The sequence below is a fragment of the Capricornis sumatraensis genome, chromosome 6 (genome assembly GCF_032405125.1).
Source record: "Capricornis sumatraensis isolate serow.1 chromosome 6, serow.2, whole genome shotgun sequence".
NCBI lineage: Eukaryota > Metazoa > Chordata > Mammalia > Artiodactyla > Bovidae > Capricornis > Capricornis sumatraensis.
In genome coordinates this window covers 120765691-120780812 of record NC_091074.1, presented here as the reverse complement: position 1 = coordinate 120780812, position 15122 = coordinate 120765691, and the positions used below count along the sequence as shown (strand labels likewise).

The window sequence follows — 15122 nt, the reverse complement described above, 5'->3', positions numbered from 1 at the left end:
TACTAATAAATATTGTTCCCATCTCTAATTTTTACTAGGAAATTTTATAAAGACTTTAGCACAATAAGGCTTCTCTGGTGCCTCAGATGGTAAAGAATCTGCCTGCAATGCAGGAGACTTGGAGTCAATCTCTGGGTTGGGAAGATTCCCTGGAGGAAGACACAGCAACCCACGCCAGTGTTCTTGCCTACAGAATTCCCAGGACAGAGGAGCCTGGCGGGCTTTAGTCTGAGCGACTAACAGATACTTACGGTAGTAGCAGTGGAACAATAAACTAGCCCTGATTTTGACAACGAATTTAGTATCTATTTATTTACCCCTTTGTAACATCAAGTTGCACTGTATCTTTAACACAATATTTTATATCAACTTGGGGACAGAAAATTGTGATTATAAGGCATTAGCATATTCAATCTCAGTCAAATTTTCAAGAGTGAATTTTGGCAGGAAAGTTTTCACGTCCCACATTCTGGCTATCCTTGTAATAAGGTCATGCAATTCTCTGGTTTATTAAACAATCTCTTTTTCAGGTACTTGAACCAAACGAAAGCAATCACAGATGGAGTGAACTGGGGCCTCTTGACTCCATGTCTCTGTCCATAAGATGCCCATCTTCAGGCTTCCCAGGTGGTGCTACTGATCGAGAATCTGCCTGCCAATGCGGGAGACACAAGAGACGCGGGTTTGATCCCCAGGTTTGGAAGATCCCCTGGAGTAGGAAATGGCAACCCGCTTCAGTACTCTTGCCTGGAGCATCCATCCTGTGGACAGGGGAGCCTGGCGGGCTGCAGTCCACAGGGTTGCAAAAGAATGGGGTGCAACGGAGCACGCACACAACCCAGGACAGGCAGAGACCCCAGTCCCCAAGGCGTGCGGTCAGCCGCGGTCTTGCACTGGGCAGCTCCCCTGCACTTGGCCTGTCCTTGCTGGCTCAGGGCCCCAGTCTTGGGCTGGCCCTGTGTCCTTTACCCCTCGCCTACAGGCGGTCTTCCAGCCAACCAACCCAGAGCCCAGTGACTTCCTCAACTCCAGGGTCACGGACTCTTCCTCCATGTCTTTCATTTCCTTCCTGCCACCCAGGCTGTAGGCCTGGAAATGCTCTTTTCACCCACGGCTGTCTTAGACGCTTACAGGTCACCTGTCTGCCTGCACAGCAGGAAGGAGGTGGCCCCGGGAGGAGAGCAGGGATCCAGAATGCGCCTCTGCCTGAACCTGGGTGTCTAAGAACCAGACTCCGGGAACTCACTTAGATGGTGGAGGGTTAGTTTTGCACCTGCAAAGACAGCTCTGGGACTGGCCCCCATGCCTGAGATGCTAGCTTTGGCATCTCTCACATCAATACCATTTTGGAAGAGCCGTGTGTCCTCAGGGCCGTGGAGTGTGCAGAGTCAGGTGTGCAAGAGATGTGAGACCTGAGTGGAAAGGAAGAGGTGGGATTTGCTGTGGGCGGAGACTGACACCGCATTCTGGTTCAAGAAAGAGATTACTGCTGGCCTTGACCGCAGACTCCACGATGATCCCGTCAGAACTATGTGCTAATAACACAGAGCCTAGATAATCAGCCGTGTGTCTGGATACTGGCAATGCTTTGGAAGATCAAGGCTGGTGGTTTCGTCCCTGATCATGTGGGTGTGAGAGTGTTAGCCACTCAGTCGTGTCTGACTCTTTACAGCCCCCGTCGCCCACCAGGCTCCCCGTCCCTGGGGTTCTCCAGGCAAGAATACTGCAGTGAGTGGTCACTTCCTTCCCCCAGGGACCTTCCCAGCCCAGGGACGGAGCCCGGTTTCCTGCGTCGCAGGCCGATTCTCTACTGCCTGAGCCACCAGGGACGCTGCCCACACGCATCAGGGCATAGAAGTGCTGACTGAGCTGGGACCTTTGTGGTCAGTGTGCAGGGATCCAGAGATAGATGGGCCTCAGGTCCAGGAGGGTGGCTGGGAGGAGGGACGGGTGTGGTGCCTGCGTCAGACGCAGAGGCTCGGTCACTGCTCTTCCTCTCTTTCACCCCGACTGCTTGGCGACTCAGCACCACGTGGGATACTACGTCCAGCCCCCTGATGTGCCTGGAGTTTCTGGTAAAACTGTGTCTTCATTTCCCTTATGTTTCCCCCAGTTTCTCTCTCTGATTCACCCTTTGCGCAGTTGTGTGTATGCTTATCAGGCAGCTCAAACTGTGAACGATGAACACAAACAGATACCCTGAGTCGATCATCTGTAGTTCAAGGATATGGCTTTTGGATAAGGCAGAACATCCAACCAAATAAAGTAATAATGTTAGAAGTTTAACTCCCACCCCTTCGTTTTTAACCAGAACTGTAAATCATGAATTCCTTGGGAATTCAGACTATTGATGAACTTCACAAGTATCACCCAGTGGTTGGTCCTCCTCTGCCCTCTCTTTCCGGTTTCTTATGAACCCACAGCTCTGCCTTCCTTACCAAGGGAAAACGTCACCCATCTCAGCATCCACAGGAAACCAAATCCCCACTTCAGTGGCAAGACCATGCCCCAGGGCCACGGCCTCCGCCCAGGGCCACAGACACTGCCCGGGGACACAGACACCGCCCGGGGACACAGACACTGCCCGGGGACACAGCCACCACCCGGGGCCTCGGCCTCCGCCCAGGGCCACGGCCTCCGCCCGGGGACACAGCCACCGACTGGGGCTACAACCACCGCCCGGGGCCACGGCCACCGCCCAGGCCCACGGCCTCCACCCAGGGACATGACCACTGTCCAGGGCCACGGCCACCGCCCGGGGCAACGGCCTCCGCCCGGGGCCATGGCCTCCGCCCAGGGACATGACCGCTGTCCAGGGACATGACCACCGCCCAGGGACATGACCACCGCCCAGGGACATGACCACTGCCCAGGGACATGACCACTGTCCAGGGCCACCACCACTGCCATGCGGGCCCTCCAAAGCAGTGAAACAGCACGCTGAAACTCTGACCAGTATTTGACTCTCTTAGGAACTATGCTAAAATAAAGATTACCTGGCGGACTTCATCTTACTGCTAGAAATCAAATTTCCAAAGAATTTCATTTTTTACATTGTTGGTTCCCTTCACTTGCCTCAAATTAATTTCCGCATGCTCAAATAGCGAGACATCGACATGCTAGAAGAACGCCTTCATACTCAGCTACAAACTGACACGGTGAGTGAGTAAAGTGAAACTGTGGCCTTAACAGGAGCACATCCATTGAAAAGTGCGTCAGTAAAAACCCAAGTGTTGGCCATTCAGTCGTGTCCAGCTCCTTGCGACCCCGTGGACTGCAGCCCGCCAGGCTCCTCTGTCCATGGGAGTCTCCAGGCAAGAACACTGGAGAGAGTTGCCATGTCCTCCTCCAAGTAAAAACCTGCAATGATGGGCAATTTCATCAAGACCCAAACTGCTGGTCCTATCTGAAGATGTCTCAGGTGCACTGAGCCTCAGCAGGGGGGCAAGGTGGCACCTGTGTTGGGGGCGGTGCAGGCATTTACGTGCACGAGCAGCTGTCAGAGTGCAGAAACTATCTTTTCAAAATGAAAGAAACAAAGCCAGATATAATTGAAATCTCACAAATCTGAAATAGCTACAGTCAAAAGATGTTGATGTGTACAAGAATCTTACCTACTACAAGGACCACCTTTGCAGTCTGAGAAATTCAAATGTCACCTCTTAGTTAAAAATTTCTGATAATATATAGCCATTGAAAAACAGAACTTAGAAAGCCTTACACCTCAGTGAGATTCCTGGGAGAGGAGTCATATCTCTGACACAGCAATCTGAATGGCAATGAGCTTCACAGAACACAGTCTGTGGGCTTCCCAGGTGGCCTCAGTGGTAAAGAACATTCCTGCCAATGAAGGTAGATGTCAGAGACTCGGGTTTGATTCCTGGGTTGGGAAGATCCCCTGGAGGAGGAAATGGCAACCCACTCCAGCTTCCTTGCCTGCAGAATCCCATGGACAGAGGAGCCTCCTGGGCTACAGTCCACGGCGTCGCAGAGGGTTGGATACTACTGAGTGACTTAGCAGGCACGCAACAAAGTCTGAGACTTTCTTGTTTTAAAACCGAAGAAATTGAAGCCAGTCCAGGTGGCGCTATTGGTAAAGAATCTGCCTGCCGATGCAGGAGATACAAGAGATGAGCATTTGATCCCTGACCCCTGGGTGGGGAAGATCCCTCAGAAGAGGAAATGGCAACCCACTCCAGGATTCTTGCCTGGAAAATCCTACAGACAGAGGAGCCTGGTGGGCTACAGTCCACGGGGTCACAAACAGTGGGACGCGACCGAGTGACTAAGGACACACAAAAGGTAAATAATTCACCCAAAGCCCCCGGGTCACTAGTGGCAAAGAGGAGACTGAGCCGAGAGTCTGTGTCCTGGGGCCCCCAATACGCCTCCTGATTCACTAACCCCTTTCACTAGTAAAACAGTGGAAATTCCAGTAATTGCATACATTAGGATTCATGGTAAAAATAGCGCCATTTTAAATTTAAAAATTAAAATTATTTTTGTTTTAAAAATTTCCAGTTTGGCTGCTTCTGTGAATATTCTCTAAAATTTCATCTACTTCGCTCCTGCACAACTGAGGGCATTCTGTGCTCTCATCAGCATCGAGTCTCAGAGGAGGGTGGAGCCTGGCTGACTTCAGCTGGCCCAGTCTCAGCCTAAGCACCATCTTCTGTTACAGGAAGAGGACCCCGGGGAGGAGGTACCCACAGCCCGCCTCCCACAGGACCCATCATGGGGCCCAGGATCACGGGAGCACTGTGGGTAGACATGCAAAGGCTTGAGTCAATTCTTTGGGAGATTCATGAGTATTCCTGCAAAAGTGTGGTTATGACACCTAATTAAAACTAGCTGACATCTAATTAAAACTTTTTAGCCAAATTTAATCATTCCTTCTAGCAGCAATATAATCAAGTTTAACTATTGATTAATCATGAGATGATTGGGCTTCCCAGGTGGGGCTACCGGTAAAGAACTCGCCTGCCGATACAGGAGAGGTCGGAGACCCCGGTTCAATCCCTGGGTCGGGAAGTTCCCATGGAGAACATGGCAACTGACTCCAGTACTGTTGCCTGGAGAATCCCATGGACAGAGGATCCTGGTGGGCTATGGTCCGTAGGGTTGCAAAGAGTAGGACACACCTGAAGTGACTTAGCAGGCATGCACACGTGAGATGATTAGGGGGAAAAATTCACTCATAGTTGGCTAACTTGTTTTTCTCCATCGTAAACATAAACCGGTCAGGTTTTAAAAACAGGATTTTTAAAAAAGAAGATACTCCTTCATCAAATAGCAAATACTTGAAATAATAAGCCATGTATTTAAATCAGATAATTCGATAATTTTGCACAGTAAGATAATAATATAATACATTAAATATAATAATTTAAGTCACACAATTCTCTTAAGCATGGCTAGCTGTTCCTCCAGTCTGAAACCGTTTCATTGTGGGTGCCCATTAAAATTCCCTGCCTCCCTAAACGCTAGCACGGGGGATTCTGGAGTAATTTGTAATTTTCCCTTGATTTTGCTGAAGGACAATCATCATAATTGCTTGATTTCACCGGTAAATTAGCGCTCAGCTGAAAAGGAAAGAGTGGGCGAGGCCTCGAGGACCGTCGCCTGGGGCTGGAGCACCTGCCGCGGCACCTGGGCCCGCGAACCCGGGCGCGGCCCCTGGAGGCTGCCCGGCCGGGTGACAGGCTCGCAGCCCGGGCACCGGGAGTCGGCCACAGGTGAGCCCCGGCCGGTGCACGCTTCTGACGCACCGGGGCCGCGACCTTCCGCAGAAAGGGGAGGCTGCCTCCCACCACAGGGCGCGGGGCCCACCAGACGAGAACCTTCCGGCGACCTGCCCCTGCCCTGCAGCCTCGGCTGAAGCCTCGCCGCCACAAGCCCCTCCCCGCCCCGTGCTCCCGGTGTCTGAAATCTGGGCTAACGAGCAACACCACCTGAGCCCCAGAGCCCGAGAGCCCCTGGAGCTTGGCCCGGCCCGGCCCTCCCAGCCCAGACCGTCCCCCGCGGCCGCCTGGGGCCTGGCCTTCCTCCCCCGCACCGGTCGAGCTCCCGCCGAAAGACCAGGAAGGCCGCCCTTCACTCCACCACCCGAGGGTCACCATCCTGAGCTACGGAAGGAGGAAGACGCCCGGCCCCCCGCGAACCAGGGGCAGGCGCCGCGCCGACCCCGCCTGGCCCCCGCGCGGGCACACGCTGCCCCAGGCGGCCGTCCGAGCGGCTCCCAGGGCCCCGGGCCGGGCGCGCGGGGAGCCTCGCCCAGGGCCCCGGGCCGGGCGCGCGGGGAGCCTCGCCAAGGCGGCGCCCGCCAGTCACGCGGCCCCGCGCCGAGCCCGCGGCCTTACCTCCTGTGTCGCGCGTACTTTCCGCTGACGTGGCCGCTGCCGTCACAGCCGGGGGTGGGGCAGCTGCAAGAGGAAGGGACGGGTCACTCAGGTGCCCCTGGACGGCGGGCCGGGGGCGGGGGCAGGCCCCGGCCCGGGGAGCGCGGAAGCCCGCTCTCAATCCAGGGGTGCGTTCTCTGAACCCCCGCTGGGCACACGTGCGGACCACTGACCTGAACAGCTCCTGGATGGCCGGCTCCACGGGAACTGCAGAGAGAGGAAAAGAGACGCTCATTTCTCTTCCATCGCTAGATTCCCCCTCCGCCGCCGCGCCCCGCCCCGGCCACAGACAACCACCCAGAGGCCCAGCCCGAGGGCTTCTGCAGGATGGAGGTGACCCCAGCAGGGCCCTGGGGGCTGGGAGGCACGGGCGTACCTCGGACCCCTTTGGACCGCGTGCGATGCCGCTTCTCCTCGGCGTCCACCTCCATCTGCAGGGAGAGAAGGCGGTCAGCGTGCTCCCTGCTGGGGTCTTAGGGACAATGTCCCTCTGTAAAGGGGGGTCGGCCGCTGGGGAAGGGCCAGGCAGTCTACCCGCGATGTTTAAAAATAACAAGCAAGACCTTGGCCCTGCAGGGAAAGACTTTAATGAGGACGCGTGGGGGTCCGTCAACCTGAGTTGTACTCGTATGGAGAATACAATAGACAGCGGTGAAGTCTGCAGGGAGGAAAAACGTTCACACGTAGTGTCCGCCTTCTCCTTGTAGCTGAAGTGTGTAACCTGGTCAGGGACGTACGTGGGAAGTGGGGGGTGCCAGGAGGACATGCTCCCTCCTGGCGGCTGCTCTCTCTGGTCTAGCCCTGCGGGCAGCTGGAGCCACCTTGGTCTGAACCATCAGGGCGCTTTCCAGGGTCGTGGCCCCTCCTGGTGGTCATGGCAGGACTTACACTTGGAGGTCACAGGGTGTCTCCGTCTGCTACCTTGCACAATCCTCACACAATTCTGTAAGGGTGGCATCTACATTCTGCTCCCTTTACCCGGGACTTGCCCAAGATCATCCGTGTGGCAGCGTTGGTGCAGGGCCCCCAAAACCGCCACTGTCTACACTTCCTCCTTGGGTCAAGAACACACTGCTGGACGGGTGAATGCAAGTCACTTAAACACAGAGAAACTGCTCGTTGCAGAACGCTGCGCAGCACCTCAGAAGGGCCAACAAGAGAAGAGCAGGAACGACGGCAGCCCTCTCACCAGACCCCACTCTGGCCTGCGCCTCTGCCACCCTGTCCAGCCGGAGACGGGGCTTCAAATCTCTGGGTCGGGAAGATCCTCTGGAGAAGGGAATGGCAACCCACTCCAGTATCCTTGCCTGGAAAATCCCATAGACAGAGGAGTCTGGTGGGCTACAGTCCACGGAGTCGCAAAGAGTTGGACACGACCAAAGTGACTGGGCACACACACGTACCAGTGTGGTCAGAGCTGTGTTCTGGGTGGGAGCTGCTGCTGCTGCTGCTAAGTCACTTCAGTCGTGTCCGCCTCTTCTCAACCCCATGGACTGCAGCCCACCAGGCTCCCCCATCCCTGGGATTCTCCAGGCAAGAACACTGGAGTGGGCTGCCATTTCCTTCTCCAATACATGACAGTGAAAAGTGAAAGTGAAGTCACTCAGTCGTGTCTGACTCTTAGCGACCCCATGGACTGCAGCCCACCAGGCTTCTCCGTCCATGGGATTCTCCAGGCAAGAGTACTGGAGTGGGGTGCCTTTGCCTTCTCCGTCTGGGTGGAAGAGACATGACAAAATCTCCTGTGTGCAGGGGTTGGGGGGGAGGATGGGAGTTTGGGATTAGTAGATGCGAACTGTTCCACTAATGTTCGGCACAGACAGACAACAAGATCCTACTGGATAGCACAGGAGACTTCAATATCCTGCGATAAACGATAATGGGAAGCAATACGAAAAATAATCTGTTATCTACTTATCCGTGTCTATAACCGAGTCATTTGGCTGTACAGCAGAAATTAACTGGGCTTCCCTCATAGCTCTGTAGGTAAAGAATATGCCTGCAATGCAGGAGAACCAGGTTTGATTCCCGGGTGGGGAAGATCCCCTGGAGGAGGAAATGGCAACCCACTCCAGTATCCTTGCCTGGAGAGTCCCGTGGACAGAGGAGCCTGGAGGGCTGCAGTCCACGGGTTTACAAGAGTCGGACATGACTTAGTGACTAAACCACCACCAACAGAAATTAATACAGGAATTAATATAGGAAATTAATACAAGTAACTCAGGTGTACGCCAACAGAATTTAAAAAAAATTAAAATGTAAAGGAGACACCACGGATGCAGAATTCACCTCCACAATTTATGACAAGAAGCGTCAGAATCGGGAGAAGACCAGTCAGACTCCTGTGACTCTGCTAGCTGACGTTACAGAAAGGCCCGCTGGACCTGCTGTTGGAGCAAGGCTACAGCAAGCCGAGACTCTGCAGAGAATCCCGGGAGAACAGGGCCATCTCTGGCCTGCGCCTTCATACCAACAAATACCTACTCATCACTCTGTGTGCAGAGTGGTAAAAATACATATAATAAAAAGCACAAGCTCATTTAGTGTTTGAAATGTGTGCTGAGCTTTAAGGGAAAACTTCAGGTTTCAAGTTAAAAAAAAGGGGCTGGGGCAGATGTTTTAGGTGAGGGAACAGGATGTGCAAAGGCTCTGGGCAGTTCAGGGGACCTGGGCGCTCAGGGTTACTGGGGGTGCGGACCTCACAGAGCTTCAGAGGGGCATGGCGGTCACGCCGTGGAGGGGGAGACTCCCCCTTGTCATGAATGGTCCTGCTGCACCTGAGATAAGCCTGGGCTACCACCTGAGGCGGGGAGTTGTCACCACAGGGCATGGAGGCCATCACTCTGTGAGCATGGAGTCAAAAGCCTTGGCTCGCTTGCTAGTTGCCTAAGAACTGCTCTATGTTTTACATTTAGGGTTTCATCCTTTTCGTATATATTGGGGACAAACTTATTTTCTTCTAGGTGGATAGTTAATCCTGCAACTAACCCCTCAATTAATGAATACCAGCCCCCCACTAACACGCGCCTCTTTTGGTGGGCAGGTTCCATCCCAGCTGGTCCCTCTGTGGACCGCTCTGTTTATTCCAGGGCCAGCCCTGTTTGAGCTCCCGGCTCTGTGGTGTGTTTTGCTGAGAAATAAGCCTCCGTGAACACTGGGATAAACATACACACATGAGTATATATAAATTGGATAACCCACAAGGGCCTACTATGTAGCACAGGGGACTGAATCCCACGTGAGGGAACAGAACCCGAAAAGAACGCATATGCAGATTTACGCGTAGCTGAGCCACTCTTCTGTACACTCCCAGCTCAACATTGTAAATTAACTGCGAAAGTGTTAGTCGCTCAGTCACGTCTGACTCCTTGTGACCCCACAGACTGTGTACCCCCAGGCCCCTCTGCGCATGGGATTCTCCAGGCAAGAGTACTGGGGTGGGTAGCCATTCCCTTCTCCAGGGGATCTTCCCGACCCAGGGACTGAACTTGAATCTCCTGCATTGCAGGCAGATTCTTTACTGTCTGAGCCACCAGGGAAGCCCCAGCTATACTTCAGTTTGAAGAACACATACATATAAATACTTCATATGTTCTTGGAGAAGAGTAAGCCTCCTTTCTGTGGAGGCTGCAGGAGGTAACTTGTAAACCACGCCTAGCAAAGCACTGGGGGTTGCACGTGAAGCGCTGGGGGAGTCTCTCCTCCACCCGCCGGGGGGCCGCTGAGTGAAACGGTGAGACAGGCACACTCCCCTCTCCCGCACGTTTCGACGTCCGGAAACTCCCAGAGGGGCTCAGGTTCAGCCAGGTGCGCACCGTTCAGGGCACGAGGTGTGCGGGGGTCTGCACTGCCCAGGTCTACACCGGGAGTGTGGGCAAGGCCCCTGCCCCTGCAGGTCCCCTGCCCCGTGCCCATCCCGCCGATGGTCACCCAGCCTTTTCCATCGGAAGTTCAGGCAAGCTATGCTTTGAGTTTGCTCTTCGGGTGGGACTGAGACTGGAGCTGCAGGAGCTTCACTGGTGATGCGGAAGTGGTGTATGCAGGCTTTCTGGCCTACGTGCGGGCTCTGGACTCCCCTGGGCCTGGGGAAGGGGCAACCGGGTACCACTGCCTGGGTTTCTGATTCTCTCTCTAGTGAGTCATGCTTAGAAAAATCACCATGAAGGAACTATTTCAGCATACATTAAAAAAAATTTTTAAGCCCAATGTTTATTTTAAAAATAAAGAGAGGTTTTTGGGGGAGCTTTAAATGGTTTTATACTGAAAGCCTAGAATGTAAGAAATTTACTGTTGAGCCAATGAAAGCCGTAGAATGACTCAGTGAATACTGCGAACTTTACATCCAGAAGCAGGACTTATTTTATTATTCGATTCCCGTAGTAAAAGGCACACTGGTCAGGCTGAGCCATACTGAAGATAACAGAATATTAGCTGCACCAAAAAGCTGCACATACACAGATTCCATCAAGCTTTGGAGGCTGAGCAACTTCCAGGCCATAGCTGTGTCCCCAGGAGGGGCTGGACGCAGGGTGCAAGAGCTCGAGGACCATTGTCCTCCTGACCTGCGTTCCCCACCATCAGGCTCTCCCGCTGCGCAGACGGGGAGGAGGGACCCTGGGGCTTCGGCCTCCGTGGTGGGCAGCTCAGACCTGACCCAGAGCCTGAGCTCCCAGCTCCCTCCTCCACTCCCCGGCCACTCACAAGCAGGCCCCTTTGTCATCAGCCATTAGCCGGCCCTGCCTCTCACCCGCTGCCCCCAACCTGCGGCCACTCACTGCTCTAGTATCAGCAGGCGGGGAGGAGGCAGCAGGTGGCGGTGGGAGCTGTGTGGCAGTGGGATAGTCAGGGAAGGTGTAATGAAGAGAAACGAGGTGCTTCTGGCACCACCAAGCTTGAGGATCAAGCTGAGTGGAGCCATTCCCGCCAGCTGCCCTGTCCCCGGTCTCCGTCTCCTAGGTAACCGAGACCCGGCTCCACGTACAGCTTTACATGATGGAAGCTGCTTCCTCATCTCAATGCAGACTCCGGGAAGTTTGGGTTCATAAGAAATCTACCAGGAAAGATCAGCAAGAACCAGAGATGATGGATGTAGGCATCCTTGAGTAGCGGCCGGGGAAGCGGGGTTACCTTGCAGGAAGTCTTCTCTCCCAGGAATGGAGGCAGTGTGACTCCGTGGGCAGGACACAGGCCCACAGTCAGGTCTCTCTGCTCTGGTTCGGGTCCTCCCCAGCCTGCAACTGTGGCGAAGTCACTTAATTTCTCTGTGCCTCGATTTCTCCATCTACAAAACAGGGACCACATGGTGAAGCACCTAGTGACTTGTGATGACACCAAGAGGGCACGCGAGTAGAGGATGTGCCTCTGAAGCCACTACGGGCCCCCTGCAGCCTCCACGGGCTCCCTGCAGCCTCCATGGGCCCCCTGCAGCCTACACGGAACCTCTGCAGCCTCCACGGGCCCTCTGCAGCCTCCACGGGCCCCCTGCAGCCACCATGTGCCCCCTGCAGCCTACACGGAACCTCTGCAGCCACCACGGGCCCCCTGTAGCCGCCACGGGCCCCCTGCAGCCACCATGTGCCCCCTGCAGCCTACACGGAACCTCTGCAGCCTCCACGGGCCCCCTGCAGCCTCCACGGGCCCCCTGCAGCCTCCATGGGCCCCCTGCAGCCACCATGTGCCCCCTGCAGCCTCCACGGAACCTCTGCAGCCTCCACGGGCCCTCTGCAGCCTCCATGGGCCCCCTGCAGCCACCACGTGCCCCCTGCAGCCTACACGGAACCTCTGCAGCCTCCACGGGCCCCCTGTAGCTTCCACGGGCCCCCTGTAGCCTCCACGGGCCCCCTGTAGCCTCCATGGGCCCCCTGCAGCCTCCACGGGCCCTCTGCAGCCTCCACGGCCCCCCTGCAGCCACCACGGGCCCCCTGCAGCCTACACGGAACCTATGCAGCCTCCACGGGCCCCCTGTAGCTTCCATGGGCCCCCTGTAGCCTCCACGGGCACCCTGTAGCCTCCACGGGCCCCCTGTAGCCTCCACGGGCCCCCTGCAGCCTCCACGGGCCCCCTGCAGCCTCCACGGGCCCTCTGCAGCCTCCACGGGCCCTCTGCAGCCACCACGGGCCCTCTGCAGCCTCCACGGGCCCCCTGCAGCCTCCACGGGCCCTCTGCAGCCTCCACGGGCCCTCTGCAGCCTCCACGGGCCCTCCGGCTTTCCCGAGGGATGGTATCTGCTGTCCTATCGATGGACAATGGTCCCCGAGAGAAGTGTCCTTCTGGACCTGGGGCTCCTGCTTAGACTCCAAGAAAGGGTCTCCCTTGGGTTGTCTGGGAAGACTTGTTCCCTGCTAGCCAAGTCATCTGTGCAGGCTGGGGACATTCTCCAACTGAGAAGGTTCTAGAACTCCTGGTCTGGGGGACCAGTGCCGAGCCCTCCAGGCCTCCTTACTGGATTCTCCTTTCCACGTCTGGGGCAGGAGCAGGCCCTGGTGCACGGCAAGGTCATTCCAAGCCAGCATCTGAGGGTGACCCCTGCTCATTCAGTCTGTGACTTCTCCAGGGGCTCAGGGGCTATCAGACAAGGCTGGTCTCTGTGACGTCTGTGGAGCCAGGGGACTCTGCTCAACACCACTTTCTTGTCCATTACATCATTTACCTGTCCGCCAAACGACCCTAACTTTCTGAGTGAAGAAACCCACACTCCGAGAGGTTGAGACACTTCCTCAAAGCTCCACAGTTAGCTGTTGGGAGAGCCATGGAGAATCCCCGCACACTTGCTTGAAGCTCTACGGCTGTCCCAGGGCTGCCGGGTGTGCACACCGTCCCCCTCCCCCCACCAGGCAGGACTGTCCCAGGGCTGCCGGGTGTGCACACCGTCCCCCTCCCCGCACCAGGCAGGACTGTCCCAGGGCTGCTGGGTGTGCACACAGTCCCCCTCCCCCCACCAGGCAGGGACTGTCCCAGGGCTGCCGGGTATTCACACTGCCCCACCCACCACCACCAGGCAAGGAATCTCCAGGGCTCCCGGGTGTTCACACCATAACCCCCCACTCCCCACCAGGCAAGGACTGTCCCAGGGCTGCTGGGTATTCACACTGCCCCGCCCACTCCCCACCAGGCAGGACTGTCCCACGGCTGTGGGGTGTTCACACCGTCCCCTTCCCCCCTCCCAGGCAGGGACTGTCCCAGGGCTGCCGGGTATTCACACTGCCCCACCCACCACCACCAGGCAAGGAATCTCCAGGGCTCCCGGGTATTCACACCCCCACTCCCCACCAGGCAAGGACTGTCCCAGGGCTGCTGGGTGTTTACACTGCCCCCTCTTTGCCCCCCCACCATGGGAAGAACTGGAAGGGCTGAGACCAGGACCGGGCATCGGGTCCTAGGGTCCCAGATGAGCCTTCGGGTGGTGACTTTCACCCAAAAATGTTTCACCCCAACAGGTGCTGTGGACACTCCGTCATACTGGCTTGTCATTCTAAAGGGCCCACTGCCACTCACTCCTGTTTTATAGGAACTGAAAACCTCTGGGCACACTAACTGGTTTGTCATAGACAATAGCAAAATGCTCAAGTGGGACATCAACTAGCTTTGTAATTCCTGTTTTGAACAACAGGCAACTAGGTAGTTGAGTCAAATAAGAGTCAGAGGCATTTGGGTCACTGTCCTTGGAACTCAAGCATCCTTCCGTTACCTGGGAGCCCATCACCCCGTCTGCCTCTGTTGACCTTACGACTGAGCTGTAAATCCTTCCCGTTTACACTTAATCTCCTCAAGGCCTGATTTCATCACACAGACAAGGACTAAGAGTCTGCACCTGTGTGTCTTGCCAGGAACACAAGGACACAGACCGCAGAGGACTTAAATTCATAAATTCCCAGAAAGAGCAAGGAATTAGACCAGATTTGTCTTCCTTCTTTTCAACTTTGCCATTTAGAACAAAAGAACCTCCCCCCGTCTCCTCCTTGGGATACCTTTCCCCAAACTCTCCTGCTTCATCTGTCCCAGGGCTCAGCACTCGGGTCCCCAAGACTCTGGAGCAGCCAAATCACCCGTCTTTGTCTTGGGTGCCGCACCCGAGGCTGGTTAAAACGGCTTTGTTGACAGAGAAAAGAAAAAGGAAGCGAGAGACGGTAAAAGGAAGATAGTACTCCCGGGCACTGGTGCAGGATGAATCCTAAATCTAACTGGGCAGATTATGTTCTACAAGTGACCAGTAAAATGTTTAATGGTTAAAAGCTCTGAAGTCAAAAGAACTTGGCTCACAAAAGCACTACCACTTACTTCCTCGTAATCTGAGCTCGTTGTTCATAAGCATGAATTTCCTGGAATTTTTCAATCTCTAAATTAGATGATACACAAGATGGATCTAGCTAACCATAAAGGCTCAGTGAATGGCAGCAAGTTTACATAGTATCCCTGTATATATATTTACTAGGATGCCTACATAATATCTCTGAGTTCCACTTTCTCATTTACAGCCACGGTGATGTAAATAGCTCCTAAATGGGGATGTCTTTAGTTAACTAGCATTTCTAGGGGGCTCACTCACCTGCACTCTGCTAGACTTGGGTGATTCAGTATAAAACAAGATAGATACGACATTGCTATGTGAGTTTCCGGGAACCACAGAAGAAAGAATGATGAAGAGTTAGAGCAGCACAGTGGTACCTATAATATGCAAAAACTAGTTTATTTTGGGTGTAAAGAAAAAGAGAGGATGAAAGAACT

At 54.9% G+C, this 15122-nt stretch overlaps 1 protein-coding gene across 4 annotated transcripts in view; it reads right to left on the bottom strand.

Moving 5' to 3' along the window:
* Positions 1 to 6829, bottom strand: part of MYT1L (myelin transcription factor 1 like) — a 133782-nt gene extending 126953 nt beyond the window's left edge. For all 4 annotated transcript variants that reach the window (XM_068974014.1, XM_068974015.1, XM_068974012.1 and 1 more), the window contains exons 1-3: positions 6775 to 6829; positions 6572 to 6605; positions 6360 to 6422 (exon numbers count right to left, since the gene is read on the bottom strand). In XM_068974014.1, coding sequence (XP_068830115.1) covers positions 6360 to 6422; positions 6572 to 6605; positions 6775 to 6829 — 152 coding nt within the window. The remainder of the gene's footprint in view (positions 1 to 6359; positions 6423 to 6571; positions 6606 to 6774) is intronic.
* Positions 6830 to 15122: the final 8293 nt, after the last annotated feature.